The sequence below is a fragment of the Capra hircus genome, chromosome 16, assembly GCF_001704415.2.
Source record: "Capra hircus breed San Clemente chromosome 16, ASM170441v1, whole genome shotgun sequence".
Classification (NCBI taxonomy): Eukaryota; Metazoa; Chordata; class Mammalia; order Artiodactyla; family Bovidae; genus Capra; species Capra hircus.
In genome coordinates this window covers 27,445,628-27,470,394 of record NC_030823.1, presented here as the reverse complement: position 1 = coordinate 27,470,394, position 24,767 = coordinate 27,445,628, and the positions used below count along the sequence as shown (strand labels likewise).

The 24,767-nt window shown below is 49.6% G+C and overlaps 1 protein-coding gene across 3 annotated transcripts in view; it reads left to right on the top strand.

Annotated features, from left to right (window-relative positions):
* The window catches only part of TMEM63A (transmembrane protein 63A), a 36,705-nt gene that overhangs the window by 8,379 nt on the left and 3,559 nt on the right, over window positions 1-24,767 (top strand). For 2 of the 3 annotated variants that reach the window (XM_018059927.1, XM_005690528.3), the window contains exons 4-21: window positions 73-152; window positions 2,288-2,351; window positions 3,322-3,359; window positions 7,688-7,830; window positions 8,792-8,843; window positions 9,248-9,356; window positions 10,332-10,402; window positions 14,089-14,169; window positions 14,391-14,514; window positions 14,608-14,741; window positions 16,009-16,146; window positions 17,542-17,695; window positions 20,360-20,466; window positions 20,609-20,695; window positions 21,167-21,229; window positions 22,189-22,351; window positions 23,269-23,374; window positions 24,551-24,718. In XM_018059927.1, the coding sequence (XP_017915416.1) occupies window positions 73-152; window positions 2,288-2,351; window positions 3,322-3,359; window positions 7,688-7,830; window positions 8,792-8,843; window positions 9,248-9,356; window positions 10,332-10,402; window positions 14,089-14,169; window positions 14,391-14,514; window positions 14,608-14,741; window positions 16,009-16,146; window positions 17,542-17,695; window positions 20,360-20,466; window positions 20,609-20,695; window positions 21,167-21,229; window positions 22,189-22,351; window positions 23,269-23,374; window positions 24,551-24,718 (1,882 nt within the window). 3 annotated transcript variants of the gene reach the window in all.

Below are 24,767 nucleotides of genomic sequence, written 5' to 3'. Positions count from 1 at the left end.
CCTGAAGACAGTGGTCTCTTCTAATTAGAAGCCATCCAGTAAGATTTTACTTGGTTTCTTTTCTACTTTTAGTTTTTAATAGTGGTATTTTCCATCATAAGAAGAAAATTCTGGGATTATGGCCGCATTGCCCTGGTGTCAGAAGGAAACAGGTAAAAAGACTCATTATTTAAAGTGTGTGTGTGTGTAGGTGGGGGAATGGGGAGAGAGAGCACGAGAGGCTGGGAGGGGCTTGTGAAGCCCACCAGGCATAGCCCGCATGTGATGCCCATGTTAGATGGTGCTCATTAGTATGTCTGCCAGGCCTGTACCAGAAGCTGTTGTCTCTGCTCTTTACCGCAGACCCGTGAGGTTGGCCTCGGTACCTTCTTTGTGGTGGTGAGAAAACCAGGGCCCACACGCTCAGCTCTCCCTTGGGGCTTGGAGCTGGCCGTGGCCATGAACCTTCCGCTTCAGACTACAGAAGGAATCTAGTTGCTTCAGATAATTCAGGCTTTCATCATCGAAGAAGAATGCCTGCTTTCTTCCTTGCCTTGAGCATTTCCAAGTGCATCTTCTTTGAGATTAATTAATTTGGGGCTGGGGACGAAGAGAGCCGGGTTGGGAAGGGCAGCAGGGCTGCAGGTGAGCTGCTCCCATCCCCGGGGCAGGGTCCGCCCGTGGCCTGAATCCACCAGCTTCAGAGGGCCTGGGTCAGAGCACAGACTGCCATGGCCGGGACTCAGGGCCTTCCACCTCCACCTTGGGCTCTGCTGGCTCTCTGCGCATGTCACCTCAGCGGGGAGAAAGAGTTCTAGGTCTGCACAACTGGAATTTCCAGCTCCAGCTGATCCCCCTCACCCCAGGATTTTGTGTCAGAGGCCGAAATAGGAAGTGAGTGGGGAAACAAGGACAGGCCCAGGCTCCCTATCCTCAGCCTCCCCAGGGCTTCCCCAGGCAGGGCCCCACTCTTGCTCCACAGGTGGCTCCTGTGTTGAAATGTGGTCTGTGCAGGAGGGTCGATGGGGGTTGTCTATCGATGCACCTTCTTTCCCCACAGTCTCCACTCTGGTTTGCAGAAGCCCGGGGTTAGGCTCCGGGGCCTCTTGCTTCAGCTGTATGTGAGCCTTGGGCCATTTAGGGGAACTTTTGAAACACCTGGTACATTTTTGGTGCATTCACCCTTAGGAGGACTGAGTGCATGCTTGCGTGCGTGCTTAGTTGCTCAGTTGTGTCTGACTCTTTGCAATCCCATGGATGCACTTGGAAATGCTCAAGGCAAGGAAGAAAGCAGGCATCCTATAAAGCTCACCAGGCTTCTCTGTCCATGGGATTCTCCAGGCAAGAACTGGAGTGGGTTGCCATTCGCTTCTCCAGGGGATCTTCCCAACCCAGGGATCGAACCTGGGTCTCCTGCGTTGCAGGCAGATTCTTGACCACCTGAGCCATCAGTACTACTGAGTACTACAGCAGAATAGAGCACTTGGAAATCAGGAGACACTCCCACTTCCGTGGCTCTGTCATCTTGGTCAGGACCCTGAACTTGAGCTCGTTGGATAGTTTCCTCTGGCCCTTTCTTGCCTGGAGGGTTACCGTGAAGGTCACATAAGGCAGTTCTTTGGAAAGGCTTTGGCAGTTCAGTTTCACCAGGCCTTGTGCCATTAGAAGTGGGATAGTGAAGCTGGGTGCAGGAAAACAGAGAGAAACAAAACTTAGCATGTTGCAAACACCTCAAATTGGCAGTGCATCGGAAGCATTTATGGGTTACTCAGAAGAAAGGATGTGCCCAAATCAACAATGTAAAATGCCCCAATTTGTCAAGTCCAAAATACATGTTTTGGACATTTCCTCATCTGTGAAATTAGGTGCAACCTGTTATCAATGGTGGTCATAATTTAACTGACAGCATCCTTTCCTTCTTAGCGATTCAAAAAATAATTGTGCCATTTATAACCAGAGCTGTCTTAGATTTAATAAGATAGTAGTTATTCCAAGTTTTACTTGCTATGTTGGGAAATATATTGTAAACAGGCGACGCTTTGAAGTCACTTTATCTATATCAGTCACAGGGCTGAGGTTCAAGGGGGTGAAACACAGGATGGTCCATTGACACTCTGGCCCCCTGTTCTTCATCCCACATAGCAGAGTTTCATGTCTCACCATTCCTTGCAGCGGTCAGTGTCTTTGCCTATAGTTTTATGAAGGCTAGTTGCTTTGGTCCTGAGCTCCAAGAGGGAGCAAGATACTAGACACAAGTTTTAAATTTTTTACAATAATCATCTGTCATTTTTCCCCTTTGTGTTTCTAGTGAGTCCAGATTCCGGAGACTGTCATCTTCCTCTTCAGGGCAGCAGGACTTTGAAAGCGAGCTGGTTGGTATTTAAGGGGCTGGTGTGGTTGTGGCTGGGAGGCGGGGCTTTGCATGGATGGGCAGGAATGAATTGGCAGGGAGAGGGCAGTTGTACTCCTGGTGAGCTGCTAACTTTGCTAACCCTTGACCTTGAGGGGCAAGTGCTGGTGACAGCGCTTCTCTGCTTTGACAGAGGCACCTGAACTTGAGGATTACTATGGCACAGATGGCGGCTGAGTGACCCAGAATCAGGAGACTTGGCTGATTCTCGGGCGCAAGGCTACAGCACTTGTCTGTGTTACCATATTTATGACTTTGTGTGACAGTTAATTGTTAACTTGCCTGCTGGTTTATGAGTCAGCTGCAGGCAGGAACCAAGTCTTATCCAGCTCTGTTCCCCATCTCCTGACACCCAGCAGGTCCTAAGTAACTGGCGAATGAATGACAAGCCAATATTTGTCTTTCCCAGCTGGGTGACAGTCCAACTTTAAGGCGAGCTAAGTTTAAGAAATGTGTTGGACAATAACACCCACGACACCCTGTCCCTCTCTAAACCCCCCTCCAGGGAACTGGCCAGTTAAGCAGGCTTGTTTCCTTGGCTTTGTCTTGCATCTCATTCAGTCATTTTGAAATGAACAGAAGCCCTCATCAACTTCTCCAGAGTGGCGCTGAACTTTCATCAGCTCTTGATTTGAATTTCACCACTTGACCCAGGAGCCTGTATAATTCCACAAATTGTCAAAACTTGAGAGGTTTTCCCAAGATGTTCAGGCCCAGGATGCACGTTACAAAGGACTGGGAGCACGCAGACTCTGTCGTATTTGAACAAGAGTGTTGCTTGCTGAATTGGGGACAGAAGCAGTTTGTTGTTTGTTTGTTTGTTTTTATATAAAACAGGAAGTTAGATTGTTGCTTAGTGTCAAAGCTGATGATTATATCTGCCTCGGAAAAACAGAGATTATTGGAAGCTAACCCGTGTTCTCCATTCCCAGGGATGTTGCTCCTGGCTGACCGCAATCTTCCGCCTGCAGTGAGTACAGCGTGGGTGGCTGGGGATGTCTTGTTTGGGTGGGTTTGTTTGGGTCCAATCAGGAGGAGAGAGCCAAGGTGCTGATCCTGAGCTGGAGTCTCTTAGATACTTTTCAGGCCCAAAGCAGTATGTAGGGGCAGAGAATTAAAGTGGCCCAGGCAGCCTCTATGCAAGCTAATTAAAGCTAATTTTTTGCTTTAGGCAGTAATTCTGTCTGCTTACTATTTATCACTGATATATTTGCATGGAAGCTCTTCTAGGCAGCATCACATGTCTTTGAATTGGTGAACAATGGAGAAATAATGATTGTTTAATATATTCCGCTCATTTGGTTAAAAGTTAGCTGTTTTTCAAAACCTGGACCCCTTGGAGAGAAAGAGGTGCTTGGGGCCCAGTTAGCTGCGTAGCATGTGATTGGCAGAGTCATGATATGAGGCTCGGCTCTGCTGCCTGTGGTGTCTTCTGTCCCATCTGAGAGATCACTGTTGTAAGGTGCACACTATTTTACACAGCACCAAGAATGAGAAAATGCTTTCTATTAACGCTGTGATCAGCTATGATCCCACCCCATTTCAGAGGTGTTGAAAAATGAAAAGGTTATCTTAGAACTGATGAAATGTGGTACTTCCAGGACATTGGGTAAATCCTTCTCTCTGGCACCCTTCTCTTTGGCCTTCATTTTTCTCAACTAAGCTAAGAAACACAACATTGTAAAGCATTTGTACTCTCCCTGCCCTCACACACACACAAAGACTGAGCGCAACAGCAGCTCTGCCTAATTCAGGTGCATTCATATGTGTGAGACCATGTTATAAAGAGCCGAGGTTGCTAAGGCTTGTTCCCAGGGGAACTGGCAGGAGGCAGTCTGTGCAGAATAAAGCAGAAGTCTATTCTGAAGCCAGAGGAAGCAGGGGGAGAGGTTTCTGGCGGGGAGGAGAGGACTGAGGTCAGGAAGGGTGGATTTGCTAGCCTCTCCCATCCCTGCCCATTATGAAATCATGTCAGTGTTTCTTCTTTGCATTGGAAGTTGTCACACTCTGTGTAGTAAGTCTATCACAGTCAGAAAAGAATCAGCGAGAAGACATTTAAGCCACCCCTAGCCCTGCCTCTGAAAGGTACCTACCTCTGGCGCGCTTTCTGCCCCGCCACTGTCCATATCACTGCTGGTTGTGGCTCAGGTGATCCCCACCCCAGACTGTGGCCCCAACTCTCCGCCTGGATCGGGTGGGGCAGAACAGAAATTTTGACTCATTATCTTCATGGTGACTGGAAAAGACTGCTTACAGTTTGCCCTGGATTCCACCCCTATGGTTTCCATCTTTGCATGTCCCCTTCCAGCGTAGACCTCGCCTCTCACTGAATGGGGCTGTAACCTATACAGCTGTGTATTCTGCTTTGTCATATTAATGCTATTTGTTGCTTAGTCGCTAGGTTGTGTCTGACTCTGACCCCATGGACTGCAGCACACCAGGCTTCCCTGTCCTTTACTGTCTTTTGGAGGTTGATCAAACTCATGTCCATTGAGTCAGTGATACCATCCACCCATCTTGTCCTCTGTCACCCCCGTCTCCTCCTGCCCTCAGTCTTTCCCAACATCAGGTCTTTTCCAGTGAGTCTGTTCTTCCGATCATGTGGCCAAGTATTTGCTGAGTAAGCACATGTTATGGCAAAGTGTATGCATTTTGGTAGTTTATTTAGAAGTGAACACAGTGTAATCAGTTGCAGCGTTTTTCCTCCAGTTAGGCAGTAAAAAGGAGGGATCTTAGCAAGCATCCCCACCCAGTGCCAGGCAGGCATCAGGCCTTGATCCTCACTGCCCCTTGTGTGCCTGCTGAGTGGCCAGATAGTCAGCAGGTAGCGGCCTCTCCACTTTAGGTCCTAGCCTCCCGTGGTTCCCATGACCCTCTCTGGAGGGGGGTTAGCTGGATTCAACTGTGGTCTGTCTGTGTGGCTGCAGAGCCCACTCACCACACCATTCACCACAACTTTCAGACCTGCCTTTTTATCCTGTTCAGTTCAGTTGCTCAGTCATGTCTGACTCTTGGCGACCCCATGGACTGCAGCACATCAGGCCTCCCTGTCCATCACCATCTCCCAGAGCTTGCTCAGATTCATGTCTATTGAGTCGATGATGCCATCCAGCCATCTCATCCTCTGTCGTCCCCTTCCCCTCCTCCCTTTAATCTTTCCCAGCATCAGGGTCTTTTCTAATGAGTCAGTTCTTCGCATCAGGTGGTCAAAGTACTGGAGCTTCAGTTTTAGCATCAGTCCTTCCAATGAATATTCAGGACTGATTTCCTTTAAGATTGACTGGTTTGATCTCTTTGCAGTCCAAGTGACTCTCAAGAGTCTTTTCCAACACCACAGTTCAAAAGGATCAATTCTTCAGCATTCAGCTTTCTTCATAGTCAAACTCTCACATCCATGCATGACTACTGGAAAAACCATAGCTTTGACTAGATGGACCTTTGTTGGCAAAGTAATGTCTCTGCTTTTTAATATGCTGCCTAGGTTATTTATAGCTTTTCTTCCAAGGAGTGTCTTTTAATTTCATGGCTGCCATCACCATCTGCAGTGATTTTGTAGCCCAAGAAAATAAAGTCTGTCACTGTTTCCATTGTTTCCCTGTCTATTTGCTATGAAGTGTTGGGACCAGATGCCATGGTCTTCATTTTAAGCCAGCTTTTTCACTCTCCTCTTTCACTTTCATCAAGAGGCTCTTTAATTAGTTCCTCTTTGCTTTCTGCATAAGGGTGGTGTCATCTACATATCTGAGGTTATTGATATTTCTCCCAGCAATCTTGATTCTAGCTTGTGCTTCATCCAGCCTGGCATTTTGCATGGTATACTTTGCCTATAAGTTAAACAAGCAGGGTGACAATATACAGCCTTGACACACTCCTTTCCCGATTAGGAACCAGTCTGTTGTTCCATGTCCGGTTCTAACTATGGCTTCTTGACCTGCATACGGGTTTCTTAGGAGGCAGGTAAGGTGGTCTGGTATTCCCAGCTCTTGAAGAATTTTTCAGTTTGTTGTGATACACCCAGTCAAAGGCTTTGGTGTAGTCGATAAAGCAGAAGTAGATGTTTTTCTGGAACTCTCGTGCTTTTTCTATGATCCAGCATATGGTGGCAATTTGCTGAAGCGCTTCCTTACTTGGGCTCTTTCCTCCTTTCCTTTCGGCTGCACTGGATCTTCATGGTGGCGCCCAGGCTTCTCTCGTCTCAGCGTATGGGCTTCTCTGGTTGTAGCCTGTGGGCTTAGTTGTTCCACAGCCTGTGGGGTCTTCGTTCCCCTGCCAGGGATTGCACTCACAGTCGCCTGCATCGGAAGGCAGATTCTTAACCTCTGGACCACCAGGGTAGTCCCTCCCTGAGTTCCTTCTTCCCAGTGCGGTGCTTTCCTGGACTTCTGAGACCAAGACCCTCAGGGTACCTTCATGTCAGGAACAAGAGATACCCCCCATGCCTTCTCCCTCCGTAGCAGGAAAGTCTGGCTGTCAGAAACCAGAATTTTAATTTTCTGAGTGCCCGGATGACCCAGAGCCTCCAGATATAGCCCTGAGGGTGGGAAGGGGTGGAGCAGGTTGCCTCCGCTCCCCACCTCTGGGGCCACAGCAGGGACACAGGGAGGAAGCAGGGCTGGTCGGGTGGACAGAGCCTTGCAATGTTTGAAGCAGTGACCTCACCTCTCTTGCCCAGTTTGTCTGAGGGAGATGGGAGAAAGGGTGGGGGCTGTGAGCCTGACACACACAGCTTTGCTCAGAAGATTCCCAGCAGCCCTCTGGTCAGTGGCTCCGCTTATTCATGGATGCAGGAAAGGGCCGAGGGATAATTGTACTTACATGCCTCACTCCCATACAAATGCAGGCACAGACGTTTCTAGAGACAGTGAGTGGAGTGGTGCAGGTTCTTTCATCCAGGAGAACGGGGTGGAGGCTGAGAGGCAGGCTCTGGAGTCCACGTCGTCGCTCTGCTGTTACAGGCTGGGTGATTATAAAAGGTTTATTTTTCAAAAATGTTTATTGTTTACTTGACTGTGCTAGGCCTTAGCTGTGGCATGTAGGATTTAGTTCTCTGACCAGGGATCAAACCCGGGCCCCCTGCATCGGGAGCATGGAGTCTTAGCCACTGGACCACTAGAGAAGTCCCAGATTGCAGAAGTTAATGTGATTTTTCTGTTCCTGTTTCCCCACATGTAATATGGTAGTCAAATTGGGACTTACCTCCTAGATGGTCGTGAGGATTATATGGGATAATCCGCGAGAGGGCCCAAGGGCCTGGCCCGGTACCACTACTCATTAGGATTCTGTGTGTGTCTTGGCCAGCGATGACCAGATCCTGGAGTGGTGTGGGGAGGACGCCATCCACTACCTGTCCTTCCAGAGACACATCATCTTCCTACTGGTGGTGGTCAGCTGCTTGTCCCTGTGCATCATCCTGCCTGTCAACCTCTCAGGGGACTTGCTGGGTAAGGACTCCTCGTCTTGCCTGCATTGGGCCCCGGGCAGAGCATCAGCCCTGGGGAAAGGGCTCATGGTGCTGGGTCAGAGCCCCGGGATTCCTGCTGAACTCAGATGTGAGAAGGTCTCAGGGTGACTTTCTGAACTGGCCCATTTGATTAAAGACCTGGTGGAGAATCCACCCCAAACCTGGGCCAAGAGTTGGGGACTCTAATATCTAAGTAGGAGGAAGACCTCAAAATCTGTAAGATCAGAGCTTTCAGAGTGTGTTTTATAGCTTCCTGCCGCCACCCAAATCAGGTGGCCACAGTTAGTGGATCTGGAAGATGGTTGTGATGCTCAGAGTGAAAATAAGAGCGTGGAATTCTATTTCCAAGCACCCACAGAAATCCAACATCCAAAACACCATCATTAATCCACTTCTTTTTTTTAAAGAGTTTTTGATGTGGACTATTTTTAAAAAAATCTTTGTTGAATTTGTTACAGTATTCTGTTTTATGTTTCTTTTGTTTTTGTTTTTGTTTTTTTTTGGTTGTGAGGCATGTGGGATCTTATTAATAATTCCCTGACAAGGGATCAAATCTGCACCCCATGCATTGGAAGGTGGATTCCTAACCACTGAACCACCAGGGAAGTCCCATAAACCCACTTATACCCAGTGATTCCCAGCTTTGGTTTTGGGAACAGTTTAGGATGTATCTATATTTCCAAAGGGATGCCACGAGACTCTCAAAGCAAGATGAAGTCAAATTTTGACTTTAGGTAGGTTGAGAAGAAGTTGTCAGGAGCATCTTGGAGTAAAGCAAAGACCTTGGGTGGTGTAGCTCTGAAGACTGGATAAGTGTCACCATCCTCGGACTGGTCTGGATATCGTATCCTTCCCCTCCTCAGAGCTCCACAAACCAAGGTTGCTCCCCCTACCCGCCGCATGTCTCTAGTGTGACCCTGAGTATCTGTGCTTCTCTGCAGACAAAGACCCTTACAGCTTTGGGAGGACAACAATCGCAAACCTGCAGACTGAGTGAGTACAAGCTGGCCGGGCATGAGGGTGCTGATGGGTGAGACCGAGGAGAGGGTGGGCTCTGGAGCCCAGAATAGGCCAAAGCGGGAGGGTTAGCACCCCAGAGCTTCTTTGCCGCTAGCACCTGTCACTGGGCTATGGGCGTGGACATGCCCCAGGCTGCTGTTGTCTTGCAGTGGGTCTTAGGAGACCCGGGGGTGTCATTTGGGGCTGGCGTGCATTTGCCAGCACAGCACCCTCTGTAAAGGGGCGCTGGCCATGCCACCTCTGCCAGAGGAATCTGTTTTGATGAAGCCTTTGGCCTTCAGCTCAGGGCCATGAAGGTAACAAGCCCAGCCCCTGCCCCTCAGCCCCTGCCTGGGGGCCCAGCCCTGATGGCAGGTGCTGTTCCCCTCTCCCCACAGCAACAACCTCCTTTGGCTACACACCATCTTTGCTATCCTTTACCTCATCCTCACTGTGGTCTTCATGCGACACCACACCCAGTCCATCAAGTACAAGGAGGAAAGCCTGGTGAGTAGGGGATGGTCTGGGCATGTGCTGGGGAAGGTCTCAGGTGGGAGCCAGAAAGGACTGGCACAACGCTTATTCCCCAGCACCACAATGGCAGTGAGCGCAAGGGGGCCTCAGGCTTGCGTGTGTGTGCTCAAAATTGGCATTTAGAATTTCTTTTTTTTTGATAGATTGTTTTAGGATTTGGCTATTACCCGCCGTTTGGGTTTGGGCTTGTAGTTACTGATTCTAAGTAACTTCCAAGAAGTTTGACTTGAGAGCAGCTCCTTCTCTCTTTGCAGCCGACAGCTTGATGGGGGTAGGGGAAGTTTCTGTTGTTACTGAGTCACTCAGTCATGTCTGACTCTTTGTGACCCCATGAACTGCAGACTACAGCATAACAGGCTTCCTTGTCCTTCACCATCTCCCAGAGTTTGCTTAAACCCATGTCTACTGAGTTGATGTTGCCATCCAACCATCTCATCCTCTGTTGGCCCCCTTCTTCTACCCTCAATCTTTCCAAGCACCAGGGTCTTTTCCAGTGAGTTGGCTCTTGGGTCTTACTCTGATCTGCTGTGTGACCTCTTTTGAGTCACCTCCCCTCTCTGGGTTCTTTCTCAGTCTCTTGTCTTGCAAAGGAGGCTCATAGAAATTGCTTTGGAAATGTATTTTTTTCTTGGCTGTGCCACTGTGTGACATGCAGGATCTTAGTTCCCCAACCAGGGATTGAACTCATGTCCCTGCAGTGGAAACACAGAGCCCTAACCTCTATACTGCCAGGGAATCCCCTGGAAGTGTATTTTTGACTGCCTAGAAAAGATGCTATGTAAATAACAGACTTCAAGGCTCTGTCAGGCTTGGAAGATGAGCCTCTAAGCCCCTGAGCCCCCATTGTTTTCCTTGGGGAGGAAAACAGGGTGAACAGCTTGAACAGGATGTCCTTCTGCATACTGGCTTGCCCTTGTGACTTTTCTCGCTGGTGTGTTTCTCTGGCAGGTGAGGAGGACCCTGTTTGTCACAGGACTCCCCAAAGATGCCAAGAAGGAGACGGTGGAGAGCCACTTCCGGTGAGCAGGGCTATTTCCGCTGAGAGGGAAGGGGAGCACAGCCACCCTCTTGGTGGGACGGGCACCTTAGATGAGCTTGGGCACCCACAGAGACCCCCCAGAGTGCCTGGCCCAGCCACAGAGCCTTGGATACTACTGCGGGCAGGCTCTGCTGGGGCTGCAAGGGCCTGGGCTGGGGTGATGCATCCTCTGCCAGAAGCCACATGACTGCAGTAACCAGAGTACAGGCCGGCATGTGGGAACAGAGAAGCATCTTGTGAGCTAGTGGGGAAAGAAGAGGATTCATAGGAAACCCCCCCTCCCCACCAAAAAAAAAAAAAAGGATTCACTCTGGGCTTCTCCGTGTCCACTTTGCAGAAGAAGAGATACCTGAGAAAGACTAGTCTCGGAGGGGAGGGACCTGGGCCTGCATTTCATGGTCCATTCTTCTGATCAATGTGTTTCCTGAGTAAGCGCTCTGTGCCCAGAGCTCTGTCCTCCCAGAGCTCACTCAGCCCTCCCGGAACCTTCCTTCTGGCAGCCTCCTCTGAGCACCTGCACAGGGATTCCTGCAGGGGGGAGGCTGGAGAAAGGGCTTTCCTGTACCAGGAGCCAGCACGAGTCCCGCGCCCGCAGCAAAGGTCATGAGGTTAAGGGGCCCGACAGGCAAAGGCAAGTCAGGCCTTAAGGGAGCCTCGCTGGATCTGCTCGTGCATCTGCCCCAAAACCAGAGTCCGCCTGCCTTACTGCACTGTGCTTTTCGCTTATGCTTCTGACACTAACAGGGGCTGTCCCCCCCACCTTCCTCTAAAAGGAATTAACTTAGAGCTCCAGTTAATAAGTCTCCTGGGCGTAAAAAAAATGTCTCGGCTTAAACCCCTCTGATAGCTTTCTAACTTACCTGACCGGTCTGCCCGTATTTTTACGACTGCACATGTAAATTGTTTACAGCCTCCCAAGCTTAAGAAGTTCTAAGAAAAATCATTAGAATAAAACTGATTAAGGGTTTCATTATTGAGCCAATACTTGCCGCCAAGTTTTCTTATCTTTTAATATAACTTTATTTAGTACTTTGAAGGTGATGCAGATTAAAGAAAAACACTACAGGGAAAATGCAATTAACATTCATTAAGGAAGAGAGCCAAGAAATGTTAACAGGCCTTTTGGCCAGAAGATAATGTAAATCACCTGAGACCCTTTGTATATGGAAACATTTACAAAGAGAAAGCCTGGTCTTGATAAGGGTCAGGGCTGCTGACCCTACATAACTTTATATTATCCATTGATCTCTATGTACAACCAAAAGTATAAAAAGCTTTCTTGAAAAATAAAAGACGGACCAGTTTCTCAGATCAGTTTCTCAAACTAGTTTCTTGGAAATCTGGCTCCTCCCGTGTCAACTCTCGCTTTCTCCCTCTCTCCCTCTCCTTTTCAGGCTGATCCCTTGGAACACAGAGGCTCTCCCTGTCTACTTATTTGCCAGGGCTTCTAAGACCCACGCGAGAGGGAGCCCAAGGCGGGGCACCCTCCACTATTCAAGCAGGTGCCTATGGCCTAATGTAGACGGTACAAGTTTCTTGTCTTGAGACTTTATTAGCTTTCTGTGTAAACCAAGGAATATCAGCCTCTTTTCTCCACTAATTTTCCTACTACACTATTCTTTCCTAATCTCTCGTTAAATCTCTAATTAAATAAGTCTCTCCTTGCCGACTTCGTCCCCACTTCAAATTCCCTGGATCCACCGGGGCTGGACCCCGACATTCCTGTGAGAAGGAAATTATGTGTGTACAGTGCTATGAATGCAGAGCATCATATGGCCCATCAGGAAAGGGGGTGGTACGGGCAGAGCAGGCCAGAGACTCCCAGGATCCTGGGCTGGAGGGCTGGAACCCCAGCCTGGGAGCTGAGGTTCCAGTCTGTGTTCCTTCCTCATCAGCAGTCAGTAACTTGTAGTATGGGTTAAGGGTTGGGTGTGGCTTAGCTTGGGCTTCCCTGGTGGCTCAGTGGTAAAGAATCTGTCTGCAATGCAGGAGACCCAGGTTTGATCCCTGGGTTGGGAAGATCCCTTGGCTAGGAAGATCCCCTGGAGGAGGGCATGGCAACCCACTCCAGTATTCTTGCCTAGAGAATTCCATAGACAGAGGAGCCTGGCAGGCTACAGTCCATAGTGTCGCACAGAACACATCTGTGTTCTTTGAACACAGCTGAAGCGACTAAGCAACAGCATGGCTTAGCTTTGCCTTATTTATGAAGAAGACTTTCTAAACAAATGACTCAAGTTCAAGTTCAGTCGCTCAGTTGTGTCTGACTCTTTGCAACCCCATGAACCACAGCATGCCAGGCCTCAAATTACTAATATAAACAGAATTGTGAAATGAAATGTTTAAAATTTATTGACTAACCTCTTTTTCAGAAACTCAAAGCATTTTAGAAATATTTTTCTCTATGTAAACACCGGATACTGGAATCATTTTTCTCGATTCCTTGAAACAGCTCCCCCATGTGTCCTGTTAGGCAACATCTGGAAACAGTGCGTGTGTACGTGCCCATCTGTGTCCAACTCTTTGTGACCCATGGACTGTAGCCTGCCAGGCTCTTCTGTCCGTGGGATTTCCCAGGCAAGAATACTGGAGTGAGTTGCCATTTCCTCCAGGGGATCTTCTCAACCCAGGGATCTAACTCGTGTGTCCTACATCAGCAGTCAGGTTCTTTACCACCAGGGAAGCCCATTGGAAACAGTAGCTCCACTTAATGTATTACCTAAAAGAGAAAAAAAACAGTCCTTGCATTCCCATTACAAACACCAAATCACATTTTCTCCTATTTTAGGAAGCTCTTCTAGTGAACACTGCTGCAATCCACAGGGACTGATGTGTGAATCAGCCTTTTAGCAAGGATGCTTTCACTGTTGTTCTCTTCCTCAAACCTCCTGTTGGGACCTGAAATTGTGACAATTTCAGGCTGTCTTTTACTTAAATGTAAACTTAGTAGATAGGGATTTACATGGTTCAGGAATGCCCAGGAGTTGTACATGTGATTATGTGTATATGGTGAGAGAGCATCGTGTGGGGGACAGGTGTGGGCCCTGGACCTGGGCCACCTGGATTCCCTTCTTGGCTCAGAGATGCACTAGTTTCGTGATCTTGATCACAAGTCATTTTGCCTCTCTAGCATTTATTTTCTTCATCTGTAAAGTGGGCACAGAAACCTCACAGGTCATGGTAAGGATCAGATAAGTTAATGTTCTACAGTGCCTAGCCAAGAATAAGTATACATGCAGTATTTTACTATGATTTGTGAATGCATTTGCTGGGCTAAGTGTCCTTTGCTTTCATTGGACCTGTGATTTTCAAAAGGGTCACAAACTGAATAGGATTTCAGTGATGGTCTAAGGTAGATAGGACCTGGAGCAAACAACAAATGTATTCCCTTGCGTGGGTAGAAGAGGTAATGGATAGTGTTATTTTTTTCTCCAAGAGAAGTGCTGATTTAAAGCCAAGTAGATGTAAACTTGTCAGTTTCAGGCAGTTACTTTCTTGCTATTAAAAAGGACCTCTTTGTATTATATTTCAAAATTTCCCCCTTTGGTAAAAGACAAAGAGGTGCAGAAATGAAAATGTAATTGCTCTGCCACCCTTGGAGTCTTTGGGGTCTCTCCTGCCAGGGGTTCTCTTTCCCAGTGGTCTTCTTTTGCTTCCGTGGCACAGGGACGCATATCCCACGTGTGAAGTGGTGGAGGTCCAGCTGTGCTACAACGTGGCCAAGCTGATTTACCTGTGCAAGGAGAGGTAAGGGAGGGCTGGCAGGGCGGTGGGCATGGGCAAAGCTGGCCTGCAGCTTTCTGACCCTTCCCTCTGAGATGCCCACCTTCCTTCCTTGCTGGCTTCAGCTCCCCCAGCGAGGATGGGAGGAGGGTGGCTCTGCCCTTTCCTTGCTTAGAAAGCTGGTGGTGACCAGTGGGTAATGACGGGTATCATTGCGAGTCTGATGTTTGTCCCTCCCACTACAGAAAAAAGACTGAGAAGAGCCTGACCTATTACACAAACCTGCAGGTGAAGACAGGCCAGCGGACCTTCATCAACCCCAAGCCTTGTGGCCAGTTCTGCTGCTGTGAAGTGCGGGGTTGTGAGTGGGTGAGGGCCCACACCCCACCGGGGGCGTGGGTGCTGGGCCCCCTGACACCCGCACAAGGCCATGTCATCACACGGGGTTGTGTCCTCTGATAGGAGGACGCCATCTCCTACTACACGCGCATGAAGGACAGGCTGATGGAGAGGATCACAGAGGAGGAATGCAGGGTCCAGGACCAGCCCCTGGGAATGGCCTTCGTCACCTTCCAGGAGAAGTCCATGGCCACCTAGTGAGTGTGGGTGTGTTCTTTCCTTCCAGACAACTGGCTGTTCCTCTCGGGTTGAGATGGTCCTGCTGGACCACCATCTCTGGCGTTTGTTTGTGGCGTTTGCATCTCCTTCTCTGGGTGTGGCTGGCGTGGGGGCCAGTCACCCACTCCACTCACTCCCTCGGTGAGCCCAGCCTGTGTTTGTGTGACGACTGGGCTTGGGTGATTGTAGCTGAGCCCCTCTCTGGTTGTCGTAGCCTTACCCCACTGCTGGCTCTCATCAGCTGCCCAGGGATCCTCTTGCCTCTGTGGCCCAGCATTTTCCCAGGTGGGATGTACCCACCCTCCTTCATATATCCACTCTGGAATCAGATTCTCTTTCCGTGTGTGTCCTTCCCATCTCCCTGCAGAGGCACCACTGGGGGCGGAATGCTCACTGCTGACAGGAGCCTGGCCCAGGGGAGTGGGTTTTCACCTCGGCTCTAGCTCCTAAAGCACTCTCATGCCTGGGATCTCCATGTCACCTTGTGCTGGGGGCAGCAGGGGATGAGGGCAGGAGAGGGAGGCGGAAGGGAGGTGACCCAGCAAATGCCCCTCCCCCTGCTTTCCCTGCCTTGGGCTTCATGAACCCTGGGAACAGACCCCCTGGATGTGCCCTGCAGACCCTGAAGTGAGGCGGGGTTGGGAGGAAGGCCAGTGAGAAGGGGAAGGGTGTTCTGAGACGGGAGTGGGGGCTGGTGGGTTCTTTGTGGGAGACTAAAGGGGGAAAGAGTGGTGAAGGTAGATGTGGGAGTCCCAGGGAGGGGTATCTTGGGGTCATAAGTAATGCAGTCTAATGCTGCTAGGGGGTCTGGGGGGAGGTGAGGGAGTGAAACGGTGAGGCCACGGCCCCGGCAGGGGGATGCAACCAGCCCAGCTTAACAGGCAGAGTGTAGCAGGGGGGCAGCACGCAAGGAGGAGCCCCCTGTGCTGGGGTGATGGGAACAGTACAGGGGTTTAGTCAGACAGCTGGGATGCAGACCTCACTCTGAGAGCCTGCATTTCCTCGTCTGTAAAATAGTAATGGTAATCCCTGATTGGCAGGCTTGTTCTAAGGATTGAACAAAGTTCTGCACATAGTGGGCTAAGAGTGACATCTCTTTCGCAGCATTAATTATAATAAGCTAATGATAAAGTAGAAGTCCTGTGCCACGGGGCTCCCAGTCTCCCATGGTCCTATTTGCCCCATGTGTCTGTACATGGTACCCTGAGGGGTCTGGACCCTGGTCATTTCTGCATTTCCTGGCAGCATCCTGAAGGACTTCAATGCCTGCAAGTGTCAGGGCCTTCAGTGCAAAGGTGAACCACAGCCTTCGTCCCACAGCAGAGAGCTCGGCATCTCCAGGTGGTCGGTCACCTTCGCCGCTTACCCCGAGGACATCTGCTGGTGAGCCCACAGCCAGGAAGGGGTGAGAAAGAGGCCGGGGTGTCCTGTGGGGCTGCCCAAGTCACCTGGAAGCACAGGTGTGACCTGGCACTCAGGGAGACACACACTCTCCTGCACCCCTCTGGGCCGGGGGTGGGGAGTATCATGGGAGGGCCTGTCCACATCCAGGGCTTCACTCCAGTGTTTCTCCCTGGCATCAGTGGTGTCCAGTAGGATTATAATAGGAGCTGTGTGTGTAATTTTAAGTTTCCTTTTAGCCACATTAAAAAATGTAAAAGAAACTGGGGAGTTCTCTGGTGGCCTAGTGGTTAGGATTCCAGGCTTTCAGTACTGTGGCCTGGCTTCAGTCCCTTGTCGGGGAACTGAGATCCTGCAAGCCATGTGGTGTGGCCTAAAAAAACCCAAAAATTAAAAATAAAGAATAGGTCTAAAAAATGTACTAAAATTAACTCTCATAAGAATTCTCTCTCTATATATTATGTTATCATGTCAACATGTAATCAATTTTTAAAAATTGAAAGGTTTTACAATCTCCTTTTCCTGTGTTGTGGTCTTTGAAATACAGCATGTATTTGACATTTCTGGCCCATCTCTGTCCAGACCAGCCACATGTCAGCACTCAGCAGCCACCTGTGACTCGAGGCTGCTGTATCAGACAGGGCAGACTTGCATTTAGTGCCAGCTGCCTCTGGCCTAGGGTGCAAACTGGTGACCTGAGCTGTGTCCACGGGAGCCTGAAGCATGATGCCCAGGGCAAGGAGGCCCGGCAGAGGCCCCAGCTCGGCTCGCCGTCCAGCCTGGCCTCAGTTCCTTGTTCAGAGCGAGCTTTGGGCCCTTGCCTCTGCTGGCTGTGCGTCAGCCCCTGGGAGTTCTGCTCTGGTTTGCTGACCTTTCTAAACTTGGGACTGGTTATCACTCTGCTCTTGGTGGAGGCAAGAAGCCAGGGAGTTCCCAGCTGGGCCTTTCGCCTTTGCCTCCTGCCTCCCTCCTCCTCACACCCCAGCTCATGGGCCCCTCGGGGGTCCTATGTCTCTAGTGTGTCTGAGAAATGCCACATTGGAGCCTTGTTTGGTCTGCTTGGAGGCTCCTGGTGTCTCTTCAGGTAGGTTCTGGCCCCAGACTCCAGCTGAGGAGCCATGTTAGCAGCAAATAACTTGTTTCCCCCCTGAGCTCACAGGGACCCCAAGTTTGACCTTCTTGGAGCTGAAGGTCAGTGCAGGACACTTGCCTGTGCTCCTGAGGTCAGAATGAGCCCTCAGCTGGAGCCCTCGGTCTAGTCGCTTGCCTTGCCTGAATCTGACCTTCTGACCCACCTTAGCCAAGTGCACTGTTGGTGTCTTAGGTGATCAGAGCCTGAGAGATAAGCCTCCAGGGCCCATGTCCTCCTCTCTGCAGGAAGAACCTCTCCATTCAGGGCTTCCGCTGGTGGTTCCAATGGCTGGGCATCAACTTCATCCTCTTCGTGGGGCTGTTTTTCCTGACCACACCCTCCATTATCCTGTCCACCATGGACAAGTTCAACGTCACCAAACCTATCCACGCACTGAATGTGAGTGACCTTTCTGCCAAGCCCCTCCTGGGGGGCTGGCGATAAGAGGGTGGAGTGGGAGGTGGAGGGATGAGGCCAAGGGCTGGCCTGGCAGGGTGGGGGTCAAACTAAACCAGGAGTTTAGTTTCAAACTGAACCACTCGACTCATGTCTGTGTTTTTGAGCCCTGGGCATATATGGCAGCATTTATTACAATGTGTTTATAGTAATGTTATGTGTATGTGTGTGTGTGTGTGTGCATCCATGTATATGAATATGTATAGTGAAGTCACTCAGTTGGGCTGTAGCCTACCAGGCTCCTCCATCCATGGGATTCTCCAGGCAAGAATACTGGAGTGGGTTGCCATTTCCTTCTCCAAGGATCATCCCAACCCAGGGATCGAACCCGGGTCTCCCACATTGCAGGCAGACGCTTTACCCTCTGAGCCACCAGGGAAGTCCGTGTATGTGTATATGTGTTACTATAAAGATATAGATACAGCTCTAATGGAATCAATCCACATGCTCAACAGTAGGGGAAATTTGAATTGAATGAGGTGTATTCAGTCTGATAGATCATTAAGCTTTCATTAAAAAATTACATAGATTTTGTGGCAGACATGGGGGGCTTATGATAAGATCAGGATGTAAAATTATCTCTCAGCAGTGGTCATAGTGATGTGCTTGTGAAGTGTGCTGCTGTGGGAAGTGGCTAGCAAAGAATGAAAAAACGTCTTTTGCTCTCTGGGATAGCAGGATCATGAATCAATTATTATTGTTGATTTTTCTTTACGTTTCAGCTTCTGGTAGTCTTATTGTATTTACTCTAGATAGCTAATGAATGATTTTTAAAAAAAATCTTACATGAATTGATAACAACTAAACACTCCCTAAAATGGCATCTACCTGGTTTCCCATAATTGGCTTTGCTGAAATATCATCCTCAGTCTTGTTTTTTTCAGTTCCACTTGGCATTTGGTTAATCATACCCTGGGAAACACACAGTGGACAGAGGGCCTGAGGGCCTGGTCCTAACTCTGCCATTCCCTAGCTGATGAATTCAGAGCCTTGCTTTTTCCTCTAAAGACTGGTTTTTCTTCTATAACACTCTGCCATGTTATACTCTTGGGGCTGTTGTGATAAATGGCTTAATAGATAATTTTAAAAATGCATAAGTTTTTGTTGAGATTTTCAGCATGTCATTAAAGAATTGATGCTTTTTGAACTGTGGTATTAGAGAAGACTCTTGAGAGTTCCTTGGGTAGCAAGGAGATCAGACCAGTCAATCCTAAAAGAAATCAGTCCTGAATATTCATTGGAAGGACTGATGCTGAAGCTGAAGCTAAAGAACTGACTCATTAGAAAAGACCCTGATGCTGGGAAAGATTGAAGGCAGGAGGAGAAGGGGACGACAGAGAATGAGATGGTTGGATAGCATCACCGACTCAATGGACATGAGTTTGAGCAAGCTCTGGGAGTTGGTGATGGACAGGGAAGCCGGATGTGCTGCAATCCATGGGATCACAAAGAGTTGGAAATGACTTAGCGACTGAACTGACTGTATGGTTGGGCTTCCCAGGTGGCTCAATGGTAAAGAATCTGCCTACTAATGCAGGAGATGCAGGTTCGATCCCTCAGTTGGGAAGATCCCCTGGAGAAGGAAATGGCAAGCTACTCCAGTATTCTTGCCTGGGAAATACCATGGACAGATGAACCTGATGGGCTATAGTCCCTGGGGTTCCAAAAGAGCTGCACAATAACTTAACAACAGTGTATGGTCAAGGCCTGTTCTTTTGAGGAAGGATCTGCTGATTAGAATTCCCCTTTGTCTATTTTATAGAAAAATACCCTTATTTCATTGTTTGTGATTCTAGTTTTAGTTTCTTACAGTAAAGCAAGATCTTTGCAAAGATACTTGCAAAAAGTACAGAATCCTAGATTTCATTTTCCTTGCTCTTTTCCAGTTTATTTACTGTTAAATTCAACAGCATTTTTCAGAAATTCACCTTTATCAAGTCTTTCCAAAGTGTCCAACCTAGTATTCAAAGAAATCTTCTATTGTTACAAGATTCATTTTTTCAGAGAAGGTAATAAGTTAATCAAATCATGAAACTGCAGTAACAAGTACAACAGGCATAGACCGGATTGGGAACTAACATGGCACCGCTTTGGGGAGCTGTGAGTGGGCCAGTGGGAGCTGAGTGGGCAAGAGGCTGGGGAAGGGCCCTGGCCAGCAGTACTATGTCTTCCTTTGGTGTCTGCTGTTGGCTTTTTATAGGTAACAGAAGAGGTTCTCTATCTGGCCAGGAAGATGAGCGGAGCTCAGTTGTATGTGAAGTTGCTTTCGTCCCTCTAAAGCGCTATATAGGGACTTGCCTGGAGATCCAGTGGTTAAGACTTGGTGCTTTCACCGTAGGGGCGTGGGTTCAATCCCTGGTCAGGGAACTAAGATCCCACATGCTGTGTGGCATGACCAAAATTTAAAAAAAATAAAGAGCTGTACAAATGTCAGGTGCTGTTATCATCTATTCAGCCAGCATTATGGAATATCTACCCTGTACCAGGTACAGCATTGGTTCTAGGGGACAGATGCGACCAAAACCGAGTTCACTGAGTCACCATGGCAACAGGTCATGACCCAGATCGCCCAGGCTCACAGCTCTCTCTGCTGTGGACTTTTTCTAGGACCCCATCATCAGCCAGTTCTTCCCAACCCTCCTCCTGTGGTCCTTCTCTGCCCTGCTCCCCACCATCGTCTGCTACTCTACACTGCTGGAATCTCACTGGACCAAGTGAGTGTTCTGAGACTCACCCCTGAGGGTGGGGGTCTCTGGCCCCGCAGCCTACCAGCGCGATGGGCACACAGCAGGGGCCTTCCTGGGAATCCCTGGGGCATCTGAGGGACTGCGAGGGCTCACGTCTGACTTCCTGCAGGTCAGGAGAGAACCGGATCATGATGACCAAGGTCTACATATTCTTGATCTTCATGGTGCTGATCCTGCCCTCCCTTGGCCTCACCAGGTACACATTACCACCTCCTGCTCCACGTTCAGAGCCAAGGTCACATCCAGAGAAAATGCAAATGGTTTGGAAGTGGATCCAAATTGTTAACAACATTTGAACCTGTCACACCCTCTTGGAGTGCAGTTGTGCTGGCACACTGATACTGTCAGAGAAATAGGTTCTTTCTGCCTTGAAAACAAAAAAGCTTAAAAATGAAACTTATCATGGACCTTCCACTTAGGGAGCAAGTCTAATCATGGCTTTGGTTATTCAGCGGAAGGAAGCTTTTGTGAAAGCAGGCCCTGATGAGTTATGGTGTAATAAGTAACCAGTGTAGATGCAATGTAGAAAACCAATGTAGATCTTGAGATTAGGCCTTTTACAAAACAAACAACAATCAAAAAAAGCAGAAAGAAAAAAAAAGAAAATATAGGTATGATCACATGGAGTACTGGAAATAAATTCTTATAGGATTTATTTTTCTTTCAGTTTGGATTTTTTCTTCCGGTGGCTCTTTGATAAAACGTCCTCAGAGGCCTCTATCAGGTTGGAGTAAGTATCAGCCACATTGAGTTCTGGCTCTAGGTCCCAGATGAATGTCCCCCAGAGGCTGGGACTCTGGCGACAGAGGGGGAGGGTAGTCTGTGCTTCAGCGCCTGTAGCCTCTCCATCACCCCTCCAGCTTCCTGGCTGGGCTGCACCCTGGGAACTGACCCACTTTGTGCTACGTGTGCAGAAATGTGGTTAATCTTTTAGGTTAAAACTCAATTAGTGACAGTCTCCTTCATCCTTTGAAACTTACTTACTGAGAACAGAACCGCTTGGGGAGAGGGAACTGCTAGGTCTCAGGGGTGCCAGGGAAGGGAAAGGGGAATAGTAATTAACACTGCAACCAGAATAACTGTCTGGTCCCGGGTTATTTTTGCTATGAGAGTGGAGTTAAACTTATTTTTAAATGTGTGTCCTTGTTAGTATTTTCAGCTTATACCACACCTTTTTAATAATAATACCTGTTATTTAAGAAGATGCTCTGCTAAATGCTTTATTCTGTTTCTCATCGAATCTTCACAACAAGCTATGAGGCAGAAATGAAGACTATTTCCATTTTACTGATGAGGAGACTGAGGCCCAGAGGTGTTGAAGAACTTGCCCAAAGCTACCCAGCCAGTTAAGAGACAGCTGGGATACAGTCCAGCCCCTCTGATACTACACTGTAGGTCCTGATGTAGACCCTAAGGTTCAAGATAAACTTTTCCAAGGGAGTGTTCACAGGGAGGCCTGCGCATGCCTATCTGAAAGGATAGAGCGAATTTTCTTAAGTTCTCGCTGGGTAACCTGAGGACTTGGGAGCTGGCAGCTACAGACAGACTCACACCCAGCCAGCTCAGGTCTAGGTTGACTGTGATAGCCAGATGGCCGAATCCATGGTCAGCTCTCAGTCCCTCCTCTGCCCAGCTGCGGGCTCCTCTCCCTCCCTGGGAGCTCAGCTCGCACACCCGGTGGCTCCCCAGGTGCGTCTTCCTGCCCGACCAGGGCGCCTTCTTTGTGAACTACGTCATCGCCTCGGCCTTCATCGGCAACGGCATGGAGCTGCTGCGGCTGCCTGGCCTCATTCTCTACACCTTCCGCATGGTCATGGCCAAGACCGCGGCCGACCGCAGGAACGTCAAGCAGGTACGAGGGGGGAAGGCGCTGCCTTCATCCCAGAGCCTCCCCACCAGCCACATTGACCTAGTGGAGTGCCAGGCACCGTGCTCAGGGCCTCCTAGTTAGGCTCAGGGCCCCACTGTGGGGAGTGGAGGTGTGAGGAGCCTGTGTGAAGGTGGCCTGGCTGCACCATCCTCCATCCACTCTGTCTCAGGCAGAGGAGAGAGTGGGGAGTTTTGCATTTCAACCGGCCTGATCTCTCTCTCTCTCTCACACACACACACACACACACACAATTAAGATCCATACATTCCTTTCCCATAGCCCTCCATTTGCATAAATTGTTAGATTACCCGAGAGGTCAAAGACATTTGGAACTGATGGCATTTGTTTTAAGACTCTAAATTGGGTGTGTGAGCTTCTCTTTTACTCTCCTTTGCTGTTGTGGGAACCATGAGCGGAGAGGCCCTGCATCCTATCACTGAATCTTCAGAGCCCCTGTGAGATGGGCCCTACTGGAGCCCACCTTGCAGATGCCCAGACTGAGCCACAGGGAGGTCAAATGCTTGGCTGAGACACACGGCTCGAAGGGGCAGAGCTGACCTTGGGTCTGATGCCAGAGTCTGTGGAGGATCATTCTATAGTCAGACATATCCCTTCTGTCCTTTGGAGGCTCACAGGCCTGTTGGGTAGACACGATTAGAACAAGAAAAACACTATGAAAACATGCGTCATCATGCCTTGAGAGGTCTGGGTGTGAGCTAAGTGAAGCTGGAGGAGGCTTGTGGAGGGGCAGAAAGGGCCTTCCTTGAGAGGTGGGGGTTGCTGTGAGTCTCCCGTTTCCAAAGTCCTCCCCGATGTGTTCTCCCTGACCACCTAAGAGAGCATGGAGGTGGGCTGGGGTGGACCAATCCCCTAAGTTCCTTACCGTCTCCCCCTCCCAGCACCAGGCCTTCGAGTACGAGTTTGGAGCCATGTATGCGTGGATGCTGTGCGTCTTCACCGTCATCATGGCCTACAGCATCACCTGCCCCATCATTGTGCCATTTGGTGAGTGGCCCTGGAGCGGTCCCAGGGTAGGTGGGTGGCTGGTTCCGCAGAGTTCCCCAGGACAACCAGCACCAGGACGTCATGGAGCGCCCCAGACAGAGGGCCTCTTGTAACCCCGAGAACCACAAGCTGTGGCTCATAGCCACCAGCCACACCAAATTTAATTTCATGTCTCATGGATTGCCGCCACTGGCCTTGCAAACTGAGACCTCTCTGAGTCCTCCTCCGGTCTGATGGCCTCTGCTGGCTGAGTGCTTCATTCTCAGCTGGTTCTCAGCCAGCAGCACTCGGGGAGGCCGTGTTTGTCGCGGTGGCAGCCACTGTCGCCCTCCATGTGGATTACCACGCTTCACTCTCTCAGGATCCTTCAAAGCAGGTCTTATTTCTGTCCCCTTTTCACAGAGAAGCACTTAACGCTGTGTTAGTGAGGAAAGGAGGCAGGATTTGAACTTAGGACTTTGAAGGCCAAGGTCTCCTTGACTTAGAAGGCCAAGGTCTTGCAAATAAAATATATCTTCAGGAGCTGGCAACAAATGGAAGACTCTGGAAGGAAACAGAACACCCAGGAGACTGTTGACGGAGGTTTAGGAGGAAGTTTTCATTTTCGCTATATAATCTCTTGTACTGTTTTAAAGATCTACAGTAGTGTTACTCTTTCAAAGCAACAACAAAAATTTTTTTTTAAGAACCTGACATAATGGAAGAGGCAGCACCTGCGTACCTTCTGTGCCATCCCTGGGTTTAGACCCTTGGGCATCTGTTGACAGCGATGGTGCAGGGCGTCGGCTTGGGTGGGAAAGGAGAGTGGGAGCACTGAGGGGCAAGGGGAGGGTCTCAGCTTGCTGGGGCTGCTCAATGTGGGAGGAAGTTGAAGCCAGACATCTGGGTGTAAAATCTCTTTCCCCAAAATGGTCCTAGAACTGTAGTGATCCATGAGGATACACAGAAACCTCTGCTCCCTGGGGTCAGAAAGAGGCTAGGAAAGGGGAAGAAGAGAGGAGAGGAGAGAAGGGGAGGGGAGGGGCTGGGGAGAGTGAGAGCCAGGAGATGCAGGTAGGCGTGGAGCCCAGCAGCTGCCTGGGCTCCAGCTCCGGCACAAAAAGTGCCTCCGGGAGGCAGGGGGCAGAGCAGCCCCTGGTCCCAGCCGAGGTCCAGCTCACAGCCCTGGCTCTGCAGGCCTCATCTACATCCTGCTCAAGCACATGGTGGACCGGCACAACCTCTACTTCGCCTACCTCCCGGCCAAGCTGGAGAAGAGGATCCACTTCGCGGCCGTGAACCAGGCCCTGGCCGCTCCCATCCTGTGCCTCTTCTGGCTCTACTTCTTCTCCTTCCTGCGCCTGGGTAAGGGCCCTGCCGACTAGGGCAGGGGTGGAGGGCAGGAGGCCACCCC